Source organism: Rana temporaria, chromosome 2 (genome assembly GCF_905171775.1).
Source record: "Rana temporaria chromosome 2, aRanTem1.1, whole genome shotgun sequence".
NCBI classification, from domain to species: domain Eukaryota; kingdom Metazoa; phylum Chordata; class Amphibia; order Anura; family Ranidae; genus Rana; species Rana temporaria.
In genome coordinates this window covers 251,598,216-251,624,118 of record NC_053490.1, presented here as the reverse complement: position 1 = coordinate 251,624,118, position 25,903 = coordinate 251,598,216, and the positions used below count along the sequence as shown (strand labels likewise).

The window sequence follows — 25,903 nt, the reverse complement described above, 5'->3', positions numbered from 1 at the left end:
CACCCCATGATGTTCTGGGGATGGCGTTGGTCGCCCTACAGCCGACGACGGCCCAGCCTCATTATCAACATCTGTGGATGACACAAAACAAAAATGTTGCTGGAGCAACACACTTATCATATGTTCACTTCTACCCCCTCCCATGATACACAGCAGATATGAGAAACAAAAACTTGTTACATGTTCCCTTCTACCCCCTCATATGTTCCCTTCTACCCCCTCCCATGATACACAGCAGATATGAGAAACAAAAACTTGTTACATGTTCCCTTCTACCCCCTCATATGTTCACTTCTACCCCCTCCCATAATACACAGCAGATATGAGAAACAAAAACTTGTTACATGTTCCCTTCTACCCCCTCATATGTTCCCTTCTACCCCCTCCCATGATACACAGCAGATATGAGAATATAAAACTTGTTACATGTTCCCTTCTACCCCCTCATATGTTCCCTTCTACCCCCTCCCATGATACACAGCAGATATGAGAAACAAAAAACTTACCAGTCCCCAAGTCCCCAACAGTGGAGTCATAGCCTGGCAGTCCCTCCACCTGCTCCAGCGCTAGACTCTGAGAGATGACCTCCTCCTCCGGATTGAGTCGCACAGAACAGGCTGGTCCTCCTCCGGTGCCCCTGCTGTGCTTTTTAATGAGGACAATTTTGTCCCGGACGCGACGCCGCATGTCCGTGAACTTTTTCTGGATGTCCATCCAAGTCCGGTCCTCAAAGCCCAGGGCATTGATGTCTAAGGTTATCGCCTCAAATATTGCCCTCCTTTGGGCTACGGTAGTATTTTGGCATTTAGCGCCATACAGAACAGCAGTATGGCGCGTCAGTGCCGCCAGCATGATCTCCATCTCCGCTGCCACAAAATTAGCCTTCCTCTTTTTTTTGGGCCGGGAGGTGCCATCTCGCAGCAAAGGGCAAAATTACCTTGCTCAGGGGGGGGTGGAACAAGCAGGATGTAATTTTGCACAGGACCTGCGCAGGTCTGCCCCTATTTATTTGCTCAGTGCAAGCAGTTGGGCAAAATTTGCCCTGAAAATTGGCGCAAACCACTGCTGAGTGGAAACAAGATCATTTGCATAGGGCACACCCACTTTCACTTGCGCTGCCTTAGGCCCTGATTTTTGCCTTACAAAGGAGCAAGTTAGCAGACAAAAGGAATCCTGAATCAGGTGGCAATCTTTCCAATTTGCCCCAGCGCAGAGCAAATCAGCTGCTCTTCACATGTGCAACTAATGGGCAAATCTACCTGAATCTGGGCCTCTTAGATTAGAGAAGCCACAATCAAACAGCCATTTTACACAATGCTTTACTGCATATACAGACTGATTTTACTGGTGTGGGCAGTGGCAGCTGCTGCTCAATATTGTGGGGGGCGTCACTCGAACTACATACCCCACCCGCAGCGCTCGCTCGTAGATCCACACACATAAAAAGGCACATAAGACTCGCTGACCAATCAAGTCTTGCACCTAAAAAGGCACCCAAGACCCCTTGGCGAATTGGGTCTCTGGTCCCGCTTCCTGATTGAACAGGAGGAGAATCAGGAAGAAAGAACGAATGTTAATTTGCTATTGTCACACAACTGGGTGGGCTCAGGGCGCAGTGCCCTGCGCCCCGTGCCCACCCTTTTTTCAAGCCATTTAGAGCCTCAGGCTCTAATCATGTGCTTAAAAAAAAAACGATTGAATTCCATGCGTCCAGCACTCTGCATGTAGATTAGGGTCCGGGTGCATTGATACGGGGGGCGGAGCCCCTACACCCTAAATGAGCGGGCCACCAGTGTTTAGTAACACTTTAAGCTTTGAATTTCTTCAGCAAAAATAAAAATCCCTGTTGAAGGGGATGCCTCTAAAACTGAACTCAATAAAATGTCTATTTAAAAAATGTTCTTAATAGCCAAAAACTATAAAAAAAACAAAAAACAATTGTAAGTGCATTAAATGCCCTGGAAAACCAGGTATTACCTTATAAAAGTAGCAGTGGCATTATCACTGTACCCAGTTGTGCATAAAATAGAGTTATTGGAATGAGACCCAGTAAGTCCACCCACTACAGACTGCCTGCACAAAAGAAAAAAACATAATGGGGCAGGTATAAGACTTTGCATAAGTAGTTAAAGTGTTTGTTACCCCAACGCTTCATATTCCCAATATGTGCCTGCTGTACCGTGTACTTGTATGGGAAAGTATCCTGTTTTCCTTGTCCTTCTTCCTTTGTGTGAAATGCCTGGTGATCCTGCTAGTCCCCTTGCTTTCCTATTAAAAACTGACCACACTAAGCAGGAGAGCACACTGTGTATTTTAAACTGAATGGGTTGTTTTACATGTTGATCGTTTACAATCACTTTAATATTGACCACTCTTTATTGCAGAAAACTCCTGCACAAAGGCAAGGTACATGAGTTGTTTCATGCAGGATCATAGTACAAAGCTCCAAGTTTTAAGTTAGAATCAATATCCTTGTAAGAATAAATATGTATTTAAACAGTATTTGTTCAGTATGGGGTTCAGCTTTCAGCTCTGTGCAGAGCTTTGGGAAAAGCCATGAGTTAATCACATAAGCAGAACATATGATTTGCAGGGGATTTCTTTACAAAAATGGAGTACAGACTGCAAACCCCCCCCCATTTTTGACTCATTGCTAGGAAGCTTTTTTTGGGCAGTTTTAGAAAATCATAGACGTTGCACAGACTGTAATGAAAAAGTTATTTCTTAATAACATTAAATTACAAAATAGATTATGTAGCAATTATATATGTTATACTGCTTTTAGCAAAAGGCACCTATAAAGAGAAGAAAGAGCAAATGCTGCAAAAACATTCTGTAAAAAAAATGTTGCCATTACATTCTTCTGTATATTTGCCAATAAAGCTTGATCATGCTCTGTACGTCCTTCAGACTGCTTTAATGAACATTCCTTTGGCCTTGATTAAAATAAAAAAAGGAATGAAATGATTACTGGACTTGAACATGATGTACTATTCCCATAGTGAAAAATAAAAAAATGATCCCATAGTATGTATGACCTGAGTAAAATATAAGACAGATCACCCAGAGTATCTGCTGTTAACCTCCCTGGCGGTATGATTCTGTCTGGAATTACGTACCAAAAGCGGTACAATTATTTGCAAGGAAATTTGGCGTTTTATACTGTAGGCCTGTAATTTTTAGGAATAACTCACTTAAATCTGACCAAACAATAATCTAATAGGCATCCCGGGTATGACATTTTTTTTAAAACAAAATTATAAATTATAATATAATAAATAATTATAAATAATTATAACAAATAATAATATAATTCTAATAAAAATTATTCAATAATGTAATCAAATCAAAATCACTGAAATTTGCTCAGTTGCAGAATTGTTGCTGTCATTATTATTTTTTTTTTATGACAAATTTCCCCACAAATCGCTATCGCACAATTCTGCAAGTGATTATAATTTATTATCGCTGTTTTTTAGCTGATCTAAAACCATTTTTGACATAAAGGGACACTTTTGGTTGCTATGGACAATCTACAGTTTTCAGGCAGAAAGAAAGGTTTTTATTATATAAAATTACATGTAGGACACAGGGCAGACCACTAGGGACAAGGGGTGTGTGTATTTTTTACATACAGTACTGTAATCTATAAGATTACAGTATACTGTATGTAATGTGTTTGTTTACTTTTTTGAATTTGGCGCCGTTCTCCGCTCCCGTGCGTCGTAACGTCGCAGGGAACGGAGATCGGCGGCACAGGAGGACGCTGTGTGAATCGAGCGAGGTCCCGCTCGCTCACACAGCGCGGTGACATCGCTGGATCCAGGACAAGGTAAGCCAGCCACGCTGCAGGCTCTGCATAGCTTACCCCGAGTGTGACTCGGGGATACCGATCGCAACATGAAAAACCCACCCCGAGTCACGCTCGGGAATACTGCCAGGGGGGTTAATCTGATTCCCTCTTGAATTACCTACCAAAGAGTGGATGAGGCTATTTAGCTGAAAAATGTAATATTTCAATGGGTACTATCCTTAAAAAGGAGAAGTCCCCCCCGTCCCCCATATTTAGAATGTATTTTTTCAGAGAGGGGAGTGGGTACCTGATTTTGACATGTACTCATTCCCACTTTTGGTCAGATTACTGTGGTGATATGAAAATAACTTTGCCCCTTCTTCCCCCACAGCCTCTTGGGACATGTAACAGGTTCCAGGAGACTGCAGGGCCATTCACAGGGTGCAGGATGGCTTGCACATGTGCAGTTGGTAGCTGGCTGCGAAACCGCAAGGAGTCACAGTTGGCTGCCCACAGTTAACATGTCGACACCTGGACCCAAAGACTGGAAAAGAGTTTTTGTAGCTGCTGCCTTTTAAATTTGAATTTACAGGGTGAAGATCCTCTTTAAGTTCAATAAATACAACTCTTAGCCCAAACTGGGGGTGTTCTTAATGGAAAACTAGGTCTTTCTGTGTATCACATAGAAACAGGTATAATAAAAAATATATATATATACTATATAATGCTCTCTCATTCGTTGATCTCTCTTCATAGTTTATGTTCTCTGAGTGATGACTGTATTAACATAGGATTCTGACTTGCGTCATCATTTTTCTCAGATATGTTTTTCTATTGTTTTAATATGCATTCATATGATGTATCTATGTGATATTATGTTTGATCCCATACTCACTTAATAAAACTTTATGAAACAAAAAAAAAAAAAAAAACAGACAACTGTGCAATTTAAAAATGTAAATCATTAAAAAAACAATAAATATCCAGATTGACATCATCATGGTTTTGCACTTTAGGATTGATATCTTTTCAAAATAAACTCACTTCTTCAGGATCCAAGCTGGCATAAGCTCATTTGATTCTGTGCATAAGTGAGACAGATTTTGCACCCTCCAGCTTTAGTAAATAAACCCCATTGTGTACTTAAAAGAAGGGTATGCCTGTATATATACAAGAAATCAAATCTGGAAAGAGGAATGTCACCTGAAAATAATCCAGCTATTCAAATTTTGTTATGCATAAATATACTGTATTAGAAAGCAATTATCAAATTAAAATCTTTAATACAAGAAAATAAACTAAATCTGTCCTGGATTTGAAAACACAGAAGAAAAGGGGGCAGAGGAAAAACAACGAACAACCAAACCTCAACACCTACACATAACATTTCATAATACTCCTCACTATATGGCTAAATATAAACACAAATTAAAAATAAAAGTATATTCAAACACCCAGTATATACAACACATAACTACAAACTTACCCTAATTATTGTATGATCAGCAGAAAAGTGTCCCCTTATATTGGTGGCCAGTGAAAAAGGGCCTTCTTTTTTTAGTGATCAGCGCAGAAGTAATGTCTTACATTAGTGGTTAGAGAAAAGCCCTCTAGATTGATGGTTAATGGTAACAGCCCTCTTATATAATGTTCAGCCAAGTGCCCCTCACATTAATGGTGAAATCCCCCCTTACCTTTGTGGCCAGCGGGAGCTAAATACATTATTTGTGTTTAGTTACTTAGGAAAGGAGAGGCTTCACTGTTACCACACTGTTTAGTAACTTTGGTGGTAGAACTATACAAGCCCAGATAGGTGGGAGGTCACTCTGCAAAGCATTGCTGAAAGCTAGCTAGACTCAAGATGCTCAGCAGTAGACCCTGGCCTCAGCTGCTGGTATTTAGCGATGCTCATGCTCCAGTCCTGACCTAAGATCACAAAACATACATGTGCAGTGCAAATTATAAATATGGCATGTGTTTGACATTAAGACATTGAGGGGCAGATCCACAAAGCAAGTACGCCGGCGTATCTACTGATACGCCGGCGTATTTTCAAATTTCCCGCGTCGTATCTTTGTTTTGAATCCTCAAAACAAGATACGACGGCATCTGTGTTAGATCCGACAGGCGTACGTCTTCGTACGCCTTAGGATCTAAGATGCAATTCTTCGGCGTCCGCTGGGTGGCGTTCCCGACGATCTACGAACGTACGAGCGGCCGTCGCATTCTTTTACGTCGTCTCTAGTCGGCTTTTTTCAGCATATAGTTAAAGCTGCTGTTTGGTGGCGTACTCAATGTTAAGTATGGCCGTCGTTCCCGCGTATAATTAAAAAAAAAATGTGTTTGCGTAAGTCGTCAATTAATCGGGCTGGACGTAATTTACGTCCACGTCAAAACAATGACGTCCTTGCGACATCATTTAGCGCAATGCACGGCAGGAAATTTAGGGACGGCGCATGCGCAGTTCGTTCGGCGCGGGGACGTTCATTTAAATGAAACACGCCCCCCTACTCGCCGATTTGAATTAGGCGCCGTTACGCCGCGAGAGATTCACTACGCCGCCGTAACTTATGGCGCAAATTCTTTCAGGATTCAAACCAAAAAAAGTAAGTTACGGCGGCGTAGCGTATCTCAGATAAGCTGCGCCCGGGCAGATCTTTGTGGATCTGCCCCAATGTGTATATATTTTGTTTTTGTTTCTTTGATTTTTTATTTGTTTGCAGTAATGTGTTGTTACATCTTTTAATCATGTGAAGCATAATCTGAACACCATTATGTGTTTGAAGTGTTGCACATCATATAGAAAGTATACCTAAATTGTTCCATTGCTTTGGATTCTGCACATAAGCCAGAGACATGTCCTGCATGTGCAGAATATGCCTAGCTGCAAATCTGTATATCAGTACGTGAAAGGTCTTCCAGTGCTTGGATGACTTCCCAACAAATTACCGTCATCCAGTTTGTAAGGGTACCCTTTAGCTGTGCACATGAGCAGCTGTTAAAGTAGTTTCTCTTTCATGTCTTTCTTTCATTAAACAAAAGAAAGACAGAGCACATTTCATTATCATTTTCTGCTTGCCTAATGAGACAAAGACGCGCATTTCATCTGACATGGTACTAAGAAGCTGCTTGAGTATCCACTTCATCTGTAAGAAAGACATTTCAAGGGTTAGTAAAGGACCATGCACAAAATAAACGTATATCTTTGGGACACATGTCAAATGGAGGTCAGCAAAATCCAACTTACCGTATTTATCAGCGTATAACACGCACAGGCGTATAACACGCACCCTAACTGTGGCAAGTTTCAGGAAAAAAACTTTCCACAGCCCCCTGCGTATAACACGCAGCCACAGTTTACTCTCTATTTTCAGGGTAAAAAAGTGAGTGTTATACGCCAATAAATACAGTACTTTAATTGAGTAGTACAGTATGCATGGCAATTCAAAGGATACATTTGACCCGTTTCGCATAGCACAACATTTGGATCCAGCTTGTTCTTTTGAGGAGCGTTTGACTGCTTCATTGGGCAGCTAATAGCAGAGTAAAAGCCCTACAGAGGTTTTAAGTCTACCTCACTATTGAAAATGGAGAAAACATGTTTTGGCTGATGTTTACTTTTCCCATTTGTGCTCCAAAGCCATTTTTATATTTCAGCTAATTTTATTCTGCACTTTGCCCCATTTATCTTGACAGCAAGATAATATTTCCAATACCTAGCATGGTAGATTACTTTTTTACATTTAGGCAAAAAGTAAACTAAAACAAAAACAGATTTTTGTATGAACAATATTTTTTTTAATGGAGCAAAAGACTGAATAGTTATTAGGACTAACTAGTGATAATGAGAGTTTAATTATGATTTAACCCCCCTGACGGTAAACCCGAGCGCGACTCGGGGCTGTTTTTTTATGTTACTATCGGTTAGTCCGAGTCGCGCTCGGGGTGAATGTGCAGAGAGCGCAGCGGTGTTCCTTACCTTGTCCAGGCGATCCAGCGATGATCTATCATTGCTGTGATCGCCGCCGAGACACACACCGCGCCGTCCATCAGTCATCTGACTTCCTGGTTCCGTTCCCTGCACCGCAATGGTGCATGGGAACGGAACTGGGAGGGAAATTCAAATGTTGCACCAACACAAACACATAAAAAGGTGGTGATACAATGTAATCTGAGAGGATTACACTGTATCACTTTGAAAACTGACACAGTGCCCTTTCATTGCCCCTTGCCATTGTCATTGCTGACATATAAAACCTTATAAACCATATAAAAAATGGCATCAAAAAAGCGCTGTCCTCCAAATGCGCTTTTGGACCAGCTGAGCGACAGCGATAGCGGCAGCGACACGGAGTTGCTCGCAGATCAGAGCGACAGTGAATCATATGGAGATTTATCATCTGGATCTGACACTGACACTGATATAGAAAGTGACGCCGCAGATGATCCCGCACCTGACCTGAGTGATGTGCGCACTTGGTGCCCTATAGACAGCGATGCGGACCAGACAGCGCCCCCGAGGTTCCGATTTACTGGATCTCCTGGGATGAAGGTAGATGTGGAGGCCGACAACCCTATGGCGTATTTGAAACGCTTTTTATCTGAGGAGGTCATTTTACAAATTGTGACGGAGACCAATCGCTACCACGATCAGCAATCTGCTACGCTGCGTGGCAGATTTTCCAGGTCCAGAAAATGGGAACCGGTCACCGAGGAGGACATTTGGAATTTTTTGGGACTCATCATCCTTCAGGGGGTGGTGGGCAAACCGCTCCAGAAGTGGTACTGGACCACCAATAAGATGCTGGCCACTCCGTTTTTTGGCATTGTGATGTCCGAGTATCGCTTTTCACTAATAATGAAAAACCTGCACTTCGCCAACAACGAAGAATTTGACGAGGCCACACATCCTGCGCCAAAGCTGAAAAAAATCTGGGAGGTGTGCCAGATGATTGTTGCCAACTTTCAGCGGACCTATGTGCCAGAAAGTGACGTAAGTGTGGACGAAAGTCTGATGGCCTACAAGGGACGCCTGAGTTGGATCCAATTTATTGCGTCCAAAAGAGCGCGCTTTGGGCTAAAATTTTACATGCTATGTGAATCATCCACCGGCTATATATGGAATTCGGTAATTTACACCGGGAAAGGTACCAAATTCAATCCCAGGTACAGCCGCTATGGGATGGCCACATCTTCTGTCCTGTCACTGCTGGACCCATTGCTGAACCAGGGATACTGCGTGACAACAGACAATTTTTACACGTCACCAGAACTTTATGAGGTTTTGCTCCTCAATAAAACGGACGGGTATGGTACCGTGAGGCCAAACCGGCGTGACATGCCATCTACGTTTGGCAAGAAAAAAATAAAAAAAGGAGAGATGGTTGCCTTTCAAAAGGGCAAAATGATGGCAATGCGCTGGCGAGACAAAAAGGACGTGTGTCTCATGAGCACCGTGCACAGCACCTCCACTGCCATGGTCCGCACAAAATACGGAAACGAAGTGCTGAAACCACAAGTCGTGATCGACTATAACCACACAATGGGAGGTGTCGACCGAGCCGATCAGGCGATGACTTTTTACCCGGCGATGCGAAAACAACAAAAGAAGTACTATAAAAAGATTTTTAGGCATCTCCTTGAACAATGTCTTTGGAACGCCTATATCCTTTACAAAGAAAACACGAACATACCTCTTGTTCATTCGGACTTTATATGGAAGTTGGCTGAGCAGATCTTTATCAATCACCCGACGGCATCAGTGTCTGCTAACAGACACGGACGACGCTCTGTTGACGTTGGGAATCCAGAGCGCCTGACAGGTCGTCATTTTTTGGAACCTGTACCGCCAACCGCACGAAAGTTAGCGTCTACCAGGATGTGCGTCGTTTGCTGCGCCAAGAGGGATGAAAATGGGAAAAAAGTCCGAAAAGAATCAAGGTACTATTGCCCAGATTGCAATGTCGGACTTTGTCTATTTCCTTGCTTCAAAGTGTTTCACGCTATGGATGTGTATTGAATTTCTTTCTTTGACTAATTTCTTTATTTTTCATTGCTTTGTTGAATAAAATTATATTATTGATTAATTATAATTCATGTGTTTGTGTTTCAAATTTATCACATCTGGAATGTCTACTAGAGTCTTGTTTTGGTCAGGTTTAAGTAAGTAATTACTAAGAATTGCAGGCCTATAATACATATCACCAAATTTCCATGAAAAAAAATGTACCGCTTTTGGTACGTAATTCCAGACAGAATCATACCGCCAGGGAGGTTAAAAAGAAAAGATTTAAACAAAAATGAAAACTAAACTCTGTTTCTACTGTAGCGCCTGTGTGCTTTCTGTACAGGTGCTATTTTAAATTTAAAGGGGGATGAGAGAGTTATTTAGCTTCCATTTGATTTGACTAAATTGGGCCTCTGCTAAAGCTAGGCTGTGCTGTGGTCCATTCTGTTGTTTCTGGGGTGCTGTACCCCCCCGGAGCGACAGGTGGAGTCCGGCAGGGGTGTCCTTTTGCCAGCAGCCAGTGGAGTCCGGCAGGGGTGTCCTTTTGCCAGCAGCCAGTGGAGTCCGGCAGGGGTGCCCTTTTGCCAGCAGCCAGTCGGGAGGGTTTTTCCCTCGCGGGGCATTCTGGGGGAGGGTACTTCTGGAGCAGACGCCATTGGGCGGGGTTCTTGTTCCTGGTGTGGCGCCCACCTTCAGGGTGACCACACATCACGGTTCCCTGGTGAGATGGCCTACCAGGCCAGGGTGCGCGTGCCACGCGGTGTTCCTGGTTCCTGGACCATGTTGGCCCGGAACATCTGAAGCTGCGGCGGGGCCCCAGTGATCTACTGGGTCCCCAAGTTCTGAGGAGAGGATCCCAAGCGAGATAGCTGTTCGGTGGGGAGTCAGCCTGAGGAGAGCCAAGAGAGGCAGGCAATCCAACAGGGCCTAGACAATCCATCGGGGATCGAGGTGACCGGACACTGAGAGGTTGGATGTCAGCAACCTGTCAGTCGGTAACCTGAGGAGAAAACTACCTGAGGAAAACTCAAGCTCAAATTCTACCAAGGAGGATTGTCTCCATGATCTAAGTTCTAGGGAGGGTCTGTGGCAGAGATCTTTTCCCTCAAAGTTTCCGAGTAATACTCTGGCTGCCAGGTCGGTGTAAGAGTCCTGTCCAGGTACACTATACCCACTCTGGCTGGAGTTGCGACGAAGTGAAGGGAAGTGTCGTTGGAAGCAGGATTGCTTCTGTGTTGTTGGGTCTGAGTCTGCTATTTCTTCTCCTCATGCATCTCTATTATCTACCTCAAGTTTGTCGTTTACCGTGTTGGGTAAAATAAAGCATAAGAAAAGACACCTGCTGTTTGGACATTCCATCATTGCTGCTCTCATCATCTACCCCTAGACGCTCACAGAAGTAACACGCCATCCCAATTCTATCCAGCGGCTCCTTCGGGGGTACACTACTTTAGCATTTTTAGTGCTTAGGCTTACAGCAGAAAAAATGCCCAAAAACACCTAAATGTGAACAGAGCCTAAAGGCTTAAAGTATTGATTCACACCTGAGCATTTTCAGCTCGTAAAGTGCTGTAAAAAGCCTGAAACACGCCCCAACAAGCAAAATTCCATTAATTTAAACAGTCCATGTTTACATCTGAGAATTTTGTAGCCTGAATTACAATGCCCAAAGCTCAAAAAAGTACACAAGCTTCTTTTTGGGCAGATTACAAGCGTTTTTCTGCTTTTTACATTGGTGACCTTTTGACCTGTGCAAAATTGCGGCAGAAAAAGCAGCAAAATCACAGTAAAAAAGCACGACTCTCTGCCTGAAAACAAAACGCTCAGGTGTGAATGCAGGTGTGAACAAGCAGAAGTTAGAAGCTGATTGGCTACCACGCACAGCATACCAGATTTTGCACTCTTCAGTTTTAGTAAATAAAGCCTTTTGTATATTGTTCTGCTGAGAACTTCAATTAGCTACAATGTATTAGTGTTTGTTTACATGTTAACAAACACTGAGGTGACTTAGGCTGGCCATACACGGAGCGAGATAATTCGGAAGGCTGGTTGTACCCAAGTTGATCAATCAAACAACCTGATACATTCAGCCTGCCCATTAACAGTTTGAATCTTGGTAATTTCCTGCTAAACCAGCTGAGATTCGAACCGTGTATGGCCAGCCCTAGCTGTTTCTCCCCACCAGTATGAAATAGTATTTAATAGCAGGTCTAATACAAATATCAGGACCTCCTCTGTCAAACTGACAGCAATTATTGACAGCTACAGGCATGGGCTCTGGGAGAACGGACAATGTATGTCCTAGGTACTTGGTGGTTAATAACAACATGCAATGTCATTCTGCTACCAAGTCTAGCAAGACCTTGTGTTAATTTATGATTGAGAGAGGCATTATTTTGCCCTTGTACGAAGCATTAGTATATTCCTATGTTGAAAATTTGCCTTTGGGCACCATTTCAGAAAAAGAATATTCTGGAACTCAATGGTACAGTTCAAGAAAAAATTGTAAGGACTTTTAGTTTAACATATTTTGGGGGATAAAATAGAGAATAGAGGTTCTGACATTGCAATGTATCATTTATTGCTGAACTTAATGGGCCAGATTCAGAAAGGAGAGACGACGGTGTATCTCCGGATACGCCGTTGTATCTCTGAGTGTGCGTGGTAGTAAATATGCGACTGATTCAGAGAATCAGTTACGCATAGATTTCCCTAAGATCCGACCGGCGTAAGTGTCTTACACCGTCGTATCTTAGGCTGCATATTTACGCTGGCCGCTAGGTGGCACTTCCGTATAGTTACGCGATTAATATGCTAATTAGGTAGATACGCTGATTCAGAAACGTACGTCCGGCCGGCGCATTTTTTTACGTCGTTTACGTTAGGCTTTTTTCGGCGTAAAGTTACCCCTGCTATATGAGGCGTAGCCAATGTTAAGTATGGACGTCGTTCCCGCATCGAGTTTTGAAAATTTTACGTAGTTTGCGTAAGTCGTTCGCGAATAGGGCTGTACGTAAGTTACGTTCACGTCTAAAGCAATGACGACTTGCGGTGTAATTTCGAGCATGCGCACTGGGATTTTTTCGTAAAATACGTCAACTACGTGGGGTCACAGTGAATTTACATAAAACACGCCCACATCATCCCCATTTGAATTAGACGGGCTTACGCCAACACACATACGTTACGCCGCCGTAACTTAGGGCGCAAGTTCTTTCTGCATACGGAACTTGCGCCCTAAGTTACGGCGGCGTACCATATCTGAGATACATTACGCCGCGCCGACAGATACTGCAATGTATCTGAATCCGGCCCACTGTTTATGTTTTTTTTTTTATAATTGATATGACTATGTTAGCACAAGCTAAGATACTAATTGTATTAACATTTTCTGAGAAGTTAAGTGAAATTCTGGTGTGTTATGTTATCACTAGTGTTGCTCACGAATATTCGCATTGCGAATATTCGACTCGAATATAGCATATTCGAGAAATCGCGCTATATTTCGAATTTCGCGGTGAATATTCGCAATTCCGAATATTCGCATTTTTTCAATTTGATTTTTAAAACAGATCACATCCTATCGACGTCTAAAAGCATTGCTGGTATGATTAGAGACCCTGGGCCGAGTAGCTAAGCTGAGGCGATCCTATTATGTTGCCAAATTGAAAAAAAAAAATTGCGATTTTTCGCTATTGCGAATGCGAAAATGATTGCGAATTTTCGATAACTGTGGTAGGAGAACTCTGATTGTCTCTGATGCAAAAGGGGGGGGCTTTGTGTATGTGTATGTTATGAATATTTGTATGTTTGATATTATTATTTTTTGTAAGAAGGAAAAAATTGCGCATACCTTAAAAAAGGGGAGAATACAGCAGCAACTCAAAAATGTTATACAACATAAATTAATACAAGACAGAAAATGGAGTCGCTCTACAAGAATAAAAAATATGTCTAGTGACAAGACATGTGGGCAAATTATAAAATAAGCAAGCGCAAATAACTTGTGAAATACACAGTGAAACAAATATATAAAGAAATATAGTCCCAATAATAGAAAAATAATCTTTCATAAAAATGTCTGATATGTGAAGTGAAAAAAAGTCCAAAGCATGCAGCATGAACGTGTTCAATCTTTAAGGTGTTTGATTGACAAACGGCTGTGACAGATGGATAGAGTAAAGAATCACCACCAATGCAAAACACTTTTTATTTTCTATTGTAAAATATCAAGAATATTCTGAGCCAATCAGAGTGCTCCTTCCGCATTTGCCGAATATTCGCAATTATTTTGTATTGTAAAATATCAAGAATATTCTGAGCCAATCAGAGTGCTCCTTCTGCATTTGCCGAATATTCGCAATTATTTTGTATTGTAAAATATCAAGAATATTCTGAGCCAATCAGAGTGCTCCTTCCGCATTTGCCGAATATTCGCAATTATTTTGTATTGTAAAATATCACGAATATTCTGAGCCAATCAGAGTGCTCCTACAGCATTTCTCGAAATTGCGCAATAAATATCGCATTCGCATGTTGCGATATTTCGATAAAATATCACGAATATTCTGAGCCAATCAGAGCGCTCCTCCAGCATTTCTCGAAATTGCGCAATAAATATCGCATTCGCATGTTGCGATATTTCGATAAAATATCACGAATATTCTGAGCCAATCAGAGCGCTCCTCCAGCATTTCTCGAAATTGCGCAATAAATATCGCATTCGCATGTTGCGATATTTCGATAAAATATCACGAATATTCTGAGCCAATCAGAGTGCTCCTACCGCAGTTATCAAAAAATCGCAATTATTTTCGCATTCGCAATAGCGAAAAATCGCAATCATTTACTTTCGATAAAATATCACGAATATTCGAATTTAGCGAATATATCTCGAATATTCGAATATATATTCGAGATATATCGCGAAATCGAATATGGCATATTCTGCTCAACACTAGTTATCACTCAGTTTATCATTACATTCTATGTACTCAGAGGTAAGTTAATCATTTCCAAATCAAGTTGATTTTGCAGATACGTAGAGTAGGTCATTTTCAAGGGAAAATGTGATCAGATGGAAGGAAAATATTTCAGCAAATGAGTATTGTAGAATAAAGCTTATTGTGAGGATGTCAAGGAAATCCCTAGAATGCCATGGGTATAAATGCTCGCTCTATAAGCCTGTGCATGTTTATCCACTCAAAAGCAGTTTGTCTATAATATGTTTACAGGGGACTCATAGGCATTAGATGAGCATTTCCTGCTCCAGCCGTCACAGCCAGATTGTCCTTAGACATCCCTGGTCAACCGTTGTCTGCAGCATACGATTGATCAAAGAGATTAGAAAGCTTTTTCTGATGGCTGTTGTTCCCCTGCAGACAAGCTGATGCTGGAGCTGTCATCATGATACCTCTCCTCTCCATAGATGTAAAGTATAAATGTAGGCAAACAGCTAAATACACAGTTGAAGTACATATCTGTGAGCTGTCTCACCTGCCAAAAATATTTTATTCTGTTCAGGCAGAGTTTGAGTCCTGACATCTCTGCCATACACTTTACAAAATACTGACCATTTACTTCCTGCTCTGCATTCATACCTTCCAAGAACAGGATTTAGGCAAAAGATGTACCCTTGCCACACACCTCGATAACATGGACCATGATAAAATTGGAAGATTAGATAGAAGAGTAGATAGATTAAAGAGTAGCTGAACCCACAAACAAAAATGTTATATTATATTTCAGATTGTCAGTGGCTTCATTAGTTTTCTTTTTTTTCCCTTTGATTTCATGTGGCAATGTTGGCAATAACACACTTCCTGTCCAGGGATAACAAAGTTCACCAGGTAGTAGCTAGTAGAGTAAACCAGTATCAATGGTGTATTCAGGTTTACATACACTTTAAACCCACTGAAGCTGTTATTACCATTATTTTCCTTCATATTAGAGTTTAAAAATAATCATTGAAGTAACCTGAAGGGTGGATTAAAAACTCAGGGCCAGATTCACAGAAGAAATACGCCGGAGTATCTACTGATACTCTGGCGTATTTTCAAATTTGCGGCGTCGTATCTTTAGTTTGAATCCTCAAACCAAGATACGACGGCTTTTGGCTTCGATCCGACAGGCGTACAGCTTTGTACGCCTTCGGATCGTAGGTGTAATACTTCGGCGCCCGCTGGGTGGAGTTCGCGTCGTTTTCCGTGTCGGGTATGCTAATTAGCTGTTTACAGCGATTCACGAAGGTACGTGCGGCCGTCGCATTCTCTTACATCGTCGCTAGTCTGCTTTTCCCGGCGTATAGTTAAGGCTGCTATTTCTTGGCTTATATTTAGACTTGCCATGTTAAAGTATGGGCGTCGTTCCCGCGTCGATTTTTTTTTTTTTTGTGAAAGTCGTCCGTGAATAGGAAAGGACGTAACGCACGTCGCCGTTCAAAAAATCACGTCAGTGCGATGTCATTTCTCGCAAAGCACGGCGGGAAATTTCAAAACGGAGCATTCTCAGTACGTTCGGCGCGGGAGCGCGCCTAATTTAAATGATTCACGCCCCATTTGAATTAGGCGGGCTTTGCGCCGGACGGATTTACGCTATGCCACCGAAAGTTTACAGGCAAGTGCTTTGTGAATCAAGCACTTGCCCGTAAAACTTGCGGCGGTGTAACGTAAATGCAATACATTACGCCGCTGAAATTCTACCTGAATCTGGCCCTTAGTGTTATATAATTACTTTTTGCAGTGAAATAGTAAATTTATTTATATAGACCTCTACCCTAGTGCAAAAAGAGTGAATTTTGATGAGGAATCCCTCAAATGAGGAACAGTAAGGTGTTATGAGCAATACAGTTTGGTCAGTGCTCTAATTGGTTAGTGAAGGAATAGCAGCTCACATTTAAGCCCAGTCAGAGGCAGCTCTAGGCTTTGTGAGGCCTTAAGCAAAACTTAGACACAGGGGCCCCACCATGCCCATAATGGGTAAAAAAAATCAAGCAAATTAAAATGGCTGCAGAAAGTTGCACAGATCTATCACACAGTGATTAAGAAGAGGCAAATTAGGCGGCCGCAAGGCCCCTGTGAGTGTGAGGTCTTAGGTGACAACCTAACTTGCCTAATTAAAGAGCCGCCTCTGAGCCCAGTATACACATAATGGGCCTGATTCACAAAGATTTACGCCGACGTATCTACTGATACTCTTACGCCGTTGTATCTTGGGTGCATATTTACGCTGGCCGCTAAGGGCACTTCCATTGATTTACGCGTCGAATATGTAAATGAGCGAGATACGCCGATTCACGAACGTACTTGCGCCCGTCGCTGTAATCTACATCGTTTACGTGAGGCGTTTTTCCGGCGTAAAGTTAAACCACCAAAAAGCTGGTCTAAGTCGTTTAGGGTATGGACGTCGGAACTGCCGTCGGATTTTACGTCGTTTGCATAAGTCGTACGTGAATGGGGCTGGGCGTAGGTTACGTTCACGTCGAAAGCATTGAGCCGACGTATCCTAGGGAGTATTTGCAATGCGATTCTGAGCATGCGCCGTTCGTTCGGCCATGCATTTACATGGGGTCACGCTTCATTATAATACTACACGCCCACTGCCTTGCTACTTTGAATTAGGAGGGCTTACGCCGGCCATTTTACGTTACGTCTGCGCAAGAAAAGGAGCAAGTGCTTTGTGAATACAGTACGAGCCTCTCTATGTTACGTTGGCGTAGTGCATATCAGATGCGCTACGCCGCTCTAAAGATACACCGATCTCTCTGAATCCGGGCCAAAGTATTTTAGTTTTTTTCAGTCAACCCAACCTGTGCTCAGGCCCTCCAATAGTACATATCTTGTGGTTCTCCTAATATGACGCCAGAAAAAAACAGGTCCCTAATTTAATCAGTCTATAAAGTGCAAGAAAACCCTAACTTTAACTATTCTTAAAATGGTTTCCTTTCTCCTCCTACCTATCCCTCCTAGCCTGTGTAAAAAATATCTGTGTACTTACTTATTTTCAAACCCATGCTGTTTTGGTACTCCCTCCTCTCCCCTGCAGCATCCACTCAATGACACAGGTGATCCACAGCTGTATGGTGACCAGAATGTACTAAAATGAGGTAAGTACATGGATCTTTTAGGCTAGGTTAGGTAGGGGAAGGGGGAAGGGCACATTTCTAATGGAGAATTAGAGCCACAGTTCTTTTAGCTACACTTCTCCTGTAGGTTACAGGAGTGCACTTCTTTCTGCAGACTTTCTGTGTGACCCATAAGTCTGCTGTTGGCTGACATCACTCAGGAAGTCTAGACTTGTCAGGATCCACCCAGATGCCTGAGCCAGAAACCAACCACTCCAGCCCCTTCCACAGCCCGGCACTCCAGTGAGCAGAAATGGCCTTTGATTGCTCAGTTCTCAGGGTGGAGAGGCACGGGGGGACAGATTCAGCATGGGATCAATGCTGAATCCACCTAGGTGAGTATAGTTGTTTCAATATCACCCAACTCAGCACTACAGTTGTACAATACCCCAAAAATATTAATACAATGTCCATTCTCGCTGCAGCCTTCCTTTCAATATACCCAAAATATGTAACACAATATAACAAGAAATGCTCTGCAAACATAAAATATGAGTTATATTAAATAAACACCAAACTGACAAAGTGTCCAGCGTACAACAGTTCTAAATAAACTCTTCTCAAGAAAGTTCAATCTCTCCACCATGAATAAAAATGACTCCAGTGGTCAAACACCTCACCTCAGCAGACTAAGACATATCAGACAACAATGCCTCTCTTTTTACAGACTGGCATATCACGCATCATACAGATGACCTCTATATAATATGGCTTCCGGGCCTGTCTCTCCTCTCATGTGGAACTCCCCATATGGTAAACATGAAAAAAGGGGCTCCAACAGTGCAAAGCCATGTTACTAAAATGTGCTTTATTTATATTAAAAACACATTCACAAGAGCTAAAACAATCCAGCATTACTAAAGTAGCTGCTTGCTGTATTGTGCCTGAAGAAACATTAAACTGTGGTCTCGGTATAATTTTTTGTTTTTCTCAAAACCCGCAATTCTCTTTTAAGGGTGGTTATAGTTAGGCATTTCTTCCACTGTAACCCACTGCATTTCCTAAACGGAAATCTGCAAATTATTCACTGTGTGACGATGCATAATCTCACAACTACACCTACAGAATGTCATGTGTTTACACTTGGCTCTATGTAATCCTGTTAATGCTCTAGACTAGAGCCGTAACAATTTATCATTTGCAGCTTTTGCACTACAGTTGCTGTGGTTTGTCCATGTTCTAAGACTGTGATGACCTCTATAAGACCTAGATTGTTATAGACACAAAGCATACCTATGCTCTAGTAGATAATGTATTGTCTTTATTTCCTTTTAGTATAAGTAAATGATAACAGAGCCCCCTGCCGGGCAATGGCTGCCCTTACTGCACATGTTAGGGAGGCTACAGTGATATTAACACAGGTAGCTCCTGTCAGCTGCTCCCCCGGCTGTCACTATCTTTAGTTCTTAATTGTGTAATCAGGGCGCGCAGCAGAGGGAGGGGCTGCTCTCTAATCTGTTATTGCAGCTTCTGAATAATCATACTCCCAATTCTGTGTATCTACCTCCCTTCCTGTCAGGCTTTCTGATTGGGGGTAGGGAGGCATGGGATCTACATTGTACCTTTCAATTAGCCCCTTCATTTGGAAGAGGATGAATGATTAGTCAGCCATGCACAATGAGGATGTACTGGATGAATGTATCTGTGAAGGAGCGAACACTATCTCATGCCAGCCTGCCAGGACTTCATTTATTTAATCTTGTAGGGCTGTTATATATTTCCTAAGTTGGCCATAGGCAGGCAGATGTCAGTTATACTGATATATAATGAGAATCTGTGCAGCTGTAAAAATTTGAGATGAGTGAATTGATTTACAAACTGATGCAAATTGGGAAAATCTAATGCTTTCCAAGCAAATTGGAAAAATGATGATCCTCTTTAGTATGTTTATCTTAATTAATGCAATCTTAACATGAACATGCAAATGTGTTGTTTGGTATTTTAAAGAGAATTGGGGAACTGCAATTTACCTTTATCCTCTTGATTTCTTGGAAGTCATTTCTCTCTCATTTTAGTCATTAAGATCACAGAGTATCTGAAGTGGCTGCAGAGTTGTCTCTTCAACCTGTGTGCTGTGATGGATTCTTTTTTCCGTGGAAAAAAAAAAGATTCATTCAGACATATTGGAAAATATTTTTGAGTAATCTTGTAGACTTTGGGCCAGATCCACATAGCGAGTACGCCGGCGTATCTACTGATACGCCGGCTTACTTTCAAATTACCCGCGTCGTATCTTTAGTTTGAATCCTCAAACCAAGATACGACGGCTTCTGGGTTCGATCCGACAGGCGTACGGCTTCGTACGCCTTCGGATCGTAGGTGCAATACTTCGGCGCCCGCTGGGTGGAGTTTGCATAGTTTTCCGCGTCGGGTATGCTAATTAGCTTTTTCCGACGATCCACGAACGTACGCGCGGCCGTCGCATTCTCTTACGTCGTCTCTAGTCGGCTTTTTCCGGCGTATAGTTAAAGCTGCTATTTTGCGGCGTATAGATAGACTTGCCATTTTAAGTATGGCCATCGTTCCCGTGTCGAAATTTAAATTTTTTAGCGTAAGTCGTCCGTGAATAGGGATGGACGTAAGTCACGTCTAAGTTAAAAAAATTACGTCGTTGCGATGTCATTTCGTGCTAAGCACAGCGGGAAATTTCGAAATGGAGCATGCGCAGTTCAATTGGCGCGGGGACGCGCTTCATTTAAATGAATCACGCCCCCTAATCGCCGATTTGAATTCCGCCGCCAGAAATACACTACGCCGCCGTAACTAGAAATTTCTGATAAAAAAAGTCTGATGGAATTTTTTCATCAGAAATTCCTATCGTTTGTGGGCCTCATAGCATTTTTTTCCGTCGGATTTTGGAAATAGAACATGTTTTATTTTTTTCTGATGGAAAAAAATCCTATGGGAAATTACGATCATCTGTGTGGAACTCCGACGGAGAAAAAAACACGCATGCTCAGAATCAAGTCGTTGCATGCTCGGAAGCATTGAACTTAATTTTTCTTGGCTCATCGTAGTGTTTTACGTCACCGCGTTTTGGACGGTCGGAAATTAGTCTGACTGGTGGAAGACAGCTTAAAACGGAATTCTAACAGAAAATTCCATCAGATTTTAGCCAATAGGAAATTCCTATCGTGTGTACAGGGCATTAGGCTAAATCTGTGAGTTTAAATGTGCGAATCTAAATCTTAATTTGTAAATCAAATGTAAGACAGGCGATTTTACCATTGAGGACATATTGCCAGTGGCAGAATCACCTCGGAAGCTACTACCTTTCTGGGTCTCACTCTAGAACAGCCTTTTTCAACCAGGTTGCCCAGGTACCCTTGAGGTTTCTTCAGGGGTGCCTTGGCAAAATTCTTAAAAATTGCCCAAAAACTAGCCGGCATGTGGATGAAGGCTGCCTTTACACACGGCCCCGTACACACGACCAAACATGTATGCTGAAACTGGTCCGCGGGCCAGTTTCAGCATACATGTTCGGTCGTGTGTAGGCGCGAGCGGGCCGAATTCCAGCAAACATTTGCCCGCCGGGCCTTTTCCCAGCGGGCAAATATTCCTGGACGTGTTTTAAAACCGTCCGCTGGAATCCTGCCCGCTCGGACATGTACGGTCGTCAGTACAGACCTACCGTACATGTCCGAGCGCCCGCCGTCCCTCGCATGCGTCGAATGACTTTGACGCATGCGTGGAAGCCTTTAAATGGCAGGCCCGCCCACGTCGCAGCGTCATCGTCGCGGCGACGACGCGGACACGCCCCGCGTAGTGTTTACGCGCGGACTTCTGTACGATGGTTAGTACAACCATCGTACAGAAGCCCTCTGGCAGGCATGTACGGTGAAAACGGTCCGACGGACCGGTTTCACCGTACATGTTTGCTCGTGAGTACCCGGCCTTAGTCACAGGTTTTCAGATTGAAAAAAGACACCAGTCTTTCCAGCTATACCTGTGGTGTGTGAGTGTGCTTGTGTTTATGTCAATAGTACCAATGACGTCATCAGTTGATAGGGAGGATGTCAGTTGACCCTCCCCTGCCCCTCTCCATCAGAGGTGGGGTGATGAAGAAACATTGGACTACTAGTCAGTGTCAGTTTTCAAAAGTGTATTTGCTTCGGACTTGTGGATGTTGCTCCATTATGTAAAACTATTAAAATAGTTTTACATTTTTGAATGGGGTGCCACAGGACTGTCCAAAACTTTTGAAGGGTGCCTCGAGAATGTCCATAATTTTTAAAGGGTGCATTGACTGAAAAAAGGTTGAGAAACACTGCTTTAGAAGATTAATTCACAAGGCTTTACATAAGGATAAGGATCTTTATTTTTGGTCACTTTTGGTGATTTAAATTTAAAATCTCAACTGCAAATAATTGTCACTTTTTTAAATTAAGGATCCTTATCTTGGTGTTATAGCTTTGTAAATCAAGCCTTATCTCTGGCCTGGAAAGCCACAGAATCTCAAATGCCGTCTGACATTTGACCCATGTGTACCATGCCATTTCCAATGGCACAGTGTCACAGCACAAGCTAAACAAAATAGAGAAGACACTTCTTGATACAATAAATAGATCCCAGTAAAATAGATATGGGAACAGTTTGTGAAATTGTATAGGAAGTTATTTAGTGAAATATAGGGAAAACAGCATTCCAGGGGGATTGAGCTGGGGGAAACTGGATTTTGTATGGCCAGGATTAATTTCTCATATCAATCATAATAGAAAACAAATTCACCAACATATTGGTTGTGACACTTGTGAATGAACATTTTCTTGTATGATGACTTGCTTCAAAGAGATGTTTCCACTTTGCATTTAGCATGAATACATAATTTCTCTTTCACTTTGCATTTAGCATGAATACATAATTTCTTGTTGAATGGTATGTAGTTTTAAATTTGGTTGTATATTCTTCTATTTTCTATTTAGAGGTTTTCCCATTGTAACTGTGTTCTCCTGTACAGTACAGTGATAGAATTTATTTGTACCCAGTCTCATTCAAAAGGTCTCACACTGCTTGGCAGTGATCCAAGTCACCCCCTCCTTCCCTCCTTTTATCTCCACTACTCCTTGCCCTTTTTCAACTTCATTGATGTCTACGATGAATACTCACATAAACAGGATAAAAAAAATCCTTGGATGCACACAATCACTTCAAAACTATCCTAACCTAGTAAGGCAGTTTTTATGTTTGGCACAGTTATTTCTCTGAGACACACAGAGGTTTTAACACACTTTTTAGGTACAGCTGTTGCTGCCTGAAGGAAATGGTTAATCAAAGAGACCAAACTGTAAAACAACTTTGAACAAAGTCATATAAGATCCTGCAGCATTTCAAAGAAAAAAATATATATTAGTCTCTTAGACATCCTAGGCAGAACATCTGTGTAGCATAACTAATTTACAGAGTGTTGGTTATTTTAGTTGGTGATATCAAGAAAGAACAGACCAGAGAATGGAGCTGCTATGGAATCAATAGACTGTGAGCTGGAAATGGGGCCTTCTTAGTTACATAGTTACATAGTAGGTGAGGTTTAAAAAAGACACAAGTCCAACCCATGTGTGTAAGTATATGTCAGTATTACATACTATACAGGAATATAGTATTACATACTATATTCCTGTATGTTGTGGTCATTCAGGTGCTTATCTAATAGTTTTCTTTTTTTTTAAATATTGATGCTCCCCACTGATACCACCGCCTGTGAAAGGGAATTCCACATCCCTGCCATTCTTCATTAATATTCTCCTTTCTCTTTGTCATGTATAGGGTGAAAGCTAAGAAGGGGATAAATCTGCAGAACACCAGATCCCGGGATTCTCAATGGTTTGTTAACTCAGAGCTTCAGACAGGAGGAAAACATTCAACAGCCACCATAGATGTGTCAAAAGTTCAAGGGTTGCCACACAGGTATAGAATTCTTTCATTTATATTCAGCACATTCCAGAAATGTACTGCTTTTTTGTTTGAAACATTGATATTTGTTAAATCCAATTAAACTATGCAAACTGCTCGCAAAATAAGAGATAGAAATAAATTGATGACATAGCACAAATATCTGCCTGTGAATTGAACCAAAGAGGAAAAGCTTTCATTGCCTTTTAAATACAAAAAAACATGAACTATAAGCAGTAAACAATAAATAATTGTACTGTTCTGTACAAAAAATAGTCATCATGTGTACAAAAACTTGCCAGATATAGATCCCACTCAAAGTTAGCATTTACTTCTTTAATAAGATGCTAAAGTCAGCAGAAGATTGAGTGGTGAAGAGCATTAACCCCTGAGCACATAAAAGTCAGAATCAAGTGGGATCTTTGTCAGACCAAAAGGCAGTGGAGTTGATTTACTAAAACTGGAGCGTGAAAAATTTGGTGCAGCTGTGCATAGAAACCAATAAGCTTACTGATTTCACTGTCAAAGCTTTATTAAACAATGTTGAGAGGAAAGTATGAACAGCGCTATGATTTAAAGCTCAGGTTAGCGCGACACACATGAACCTTTCTACCCCACTGGAATATTGAATGTTGTGTAGTGTTTTATGCTGTTTCAAGATTTATAAAATAGACATGTGGTGCAGTACGGCCATCCATGCTTTCCTTTTATCATTGCTAAGGATGAGCTTTGGCGTGTTCGCAAAGTCCACGGGCAGAGCCCACCAGGAAGTCGGCACTGTGCTGCGCTAATCACAGGCAGTGAGACATTTCCTGATCTCTGCAGCCGCACATCCGGACAATGTCTCACTGCCTGTGATAAGCGCAGAACAGTGCAGAATTCCTGACGGGCTCTGCACGTGGGCTTTGCGAACATGCCGGAGCTCATCCTTAATCATTGCACAGGTGCACAAACTGGGCTAAGAAAACACACGCTGTGTGTAGTATGGGGTGTTGCATTAGTGAGCCTACCTAGAGCAGTGCTGTTTCTCTAAGACTTGAACAAGCTGAAGTTAGAAGCTGACTGGATACTGTACTCTCCTGTTTTAGTAAATCAACCCTGATGTGTTGTATTATACATAGTTTCTAAAGCAATGCTATAGCAATATAAAAATAGTAGAACAAGCTCTACAATATCTATTCAAAAAAACTGTAGACAGTATGGAGTTGATTTGCTAAAGCTAGAGAGTGAAAAATATGGTGCAGCTCTGTATAGAAACCAATCAGCTTCCAGTTTTTTTTTTTTTTTTCAAAGCTTAACTGAAAAGGCTTATGTTAAAAGCTGATTGGCTACCATGCACAACTTCACCAGATTTTGCACTCTCCAGATTTAGTAAATCCTCCCCTATATGACAGGCAGACATGCAAATACAATATAATTTTATACAGCTACTGCATATTTATTTGGAGCAGCAGGGCTGGAGTTAACCACTTGACAACTGGGCACTTAAACACCCTTAATAACCAGACCAATTTTCAGCTTTCGGTGCTCTCACATTTTGAATGACAATAACTCAGTCATACAACACTGTAACCAAATGAAATTTGTGTCCTTTTTTTCCCACAAATAGAGCTTTCTTTTGGTGGTATTTGATCACCTCTGCGGTATTTATTTTTTCCGCTATAAATGAAAAAAGAAAGAAAATTTTGTAAAAAAAATGAATTTTTCTTCATTTCTATTATAACATTTTGCAAAAAAGTTATTTTTTTTCATAAATTTGACCTAAAATGTATACTGCTACATATCTTTGGTAAAAAAAAAAAAAAAAATTGGGTTATTATTTAGTCTGGGTGAAAGTTATAGGGTCTACAAGCTATGGTACCAATTACTGAAAATTGATCAATTTGATCACATCTGATGTACTGACAGCCTCTCTCATTTCTTGAGACCCTAACATGCCAGAAAAGTACAAATACCCCCCAAATGACCCCTTTTTGGAAAGAAGACATTCCAAGGTATTTAGAAAGAGGCATGGTGAGTTTTTATAAGTTGTAATTTTTTCCCACAATTCTTTGCAAAATCAAGATTTTTTTTTTTTATTTTTTTTTTCACA

At 41.7% G+C, this 25,903-nt stretch overlaps 1 protein-coding gene across 1 annotated transcript in view; it reads left to right on the top strand.

Moving 5' to 3' along the window:
• TMEM132E (transmembrane protein 132E) overlaps positions 1 to 25,903 on the top strand; it is a 662,885-nt gene that overhangs the window by 551,085 nt on the left and 85,897 nt on the right. The window contains exon 3 of the mRNA XM_040336772.1: positions 23,686 to 23,826. Coding sequence (XP_040192706.1) covers positions 23,686 to 23,826 — 141 coding nt within the window. The remainder of the gene's footprint in view (positions 1 to 23,685; positions 23,827 to 25,903) is intronic.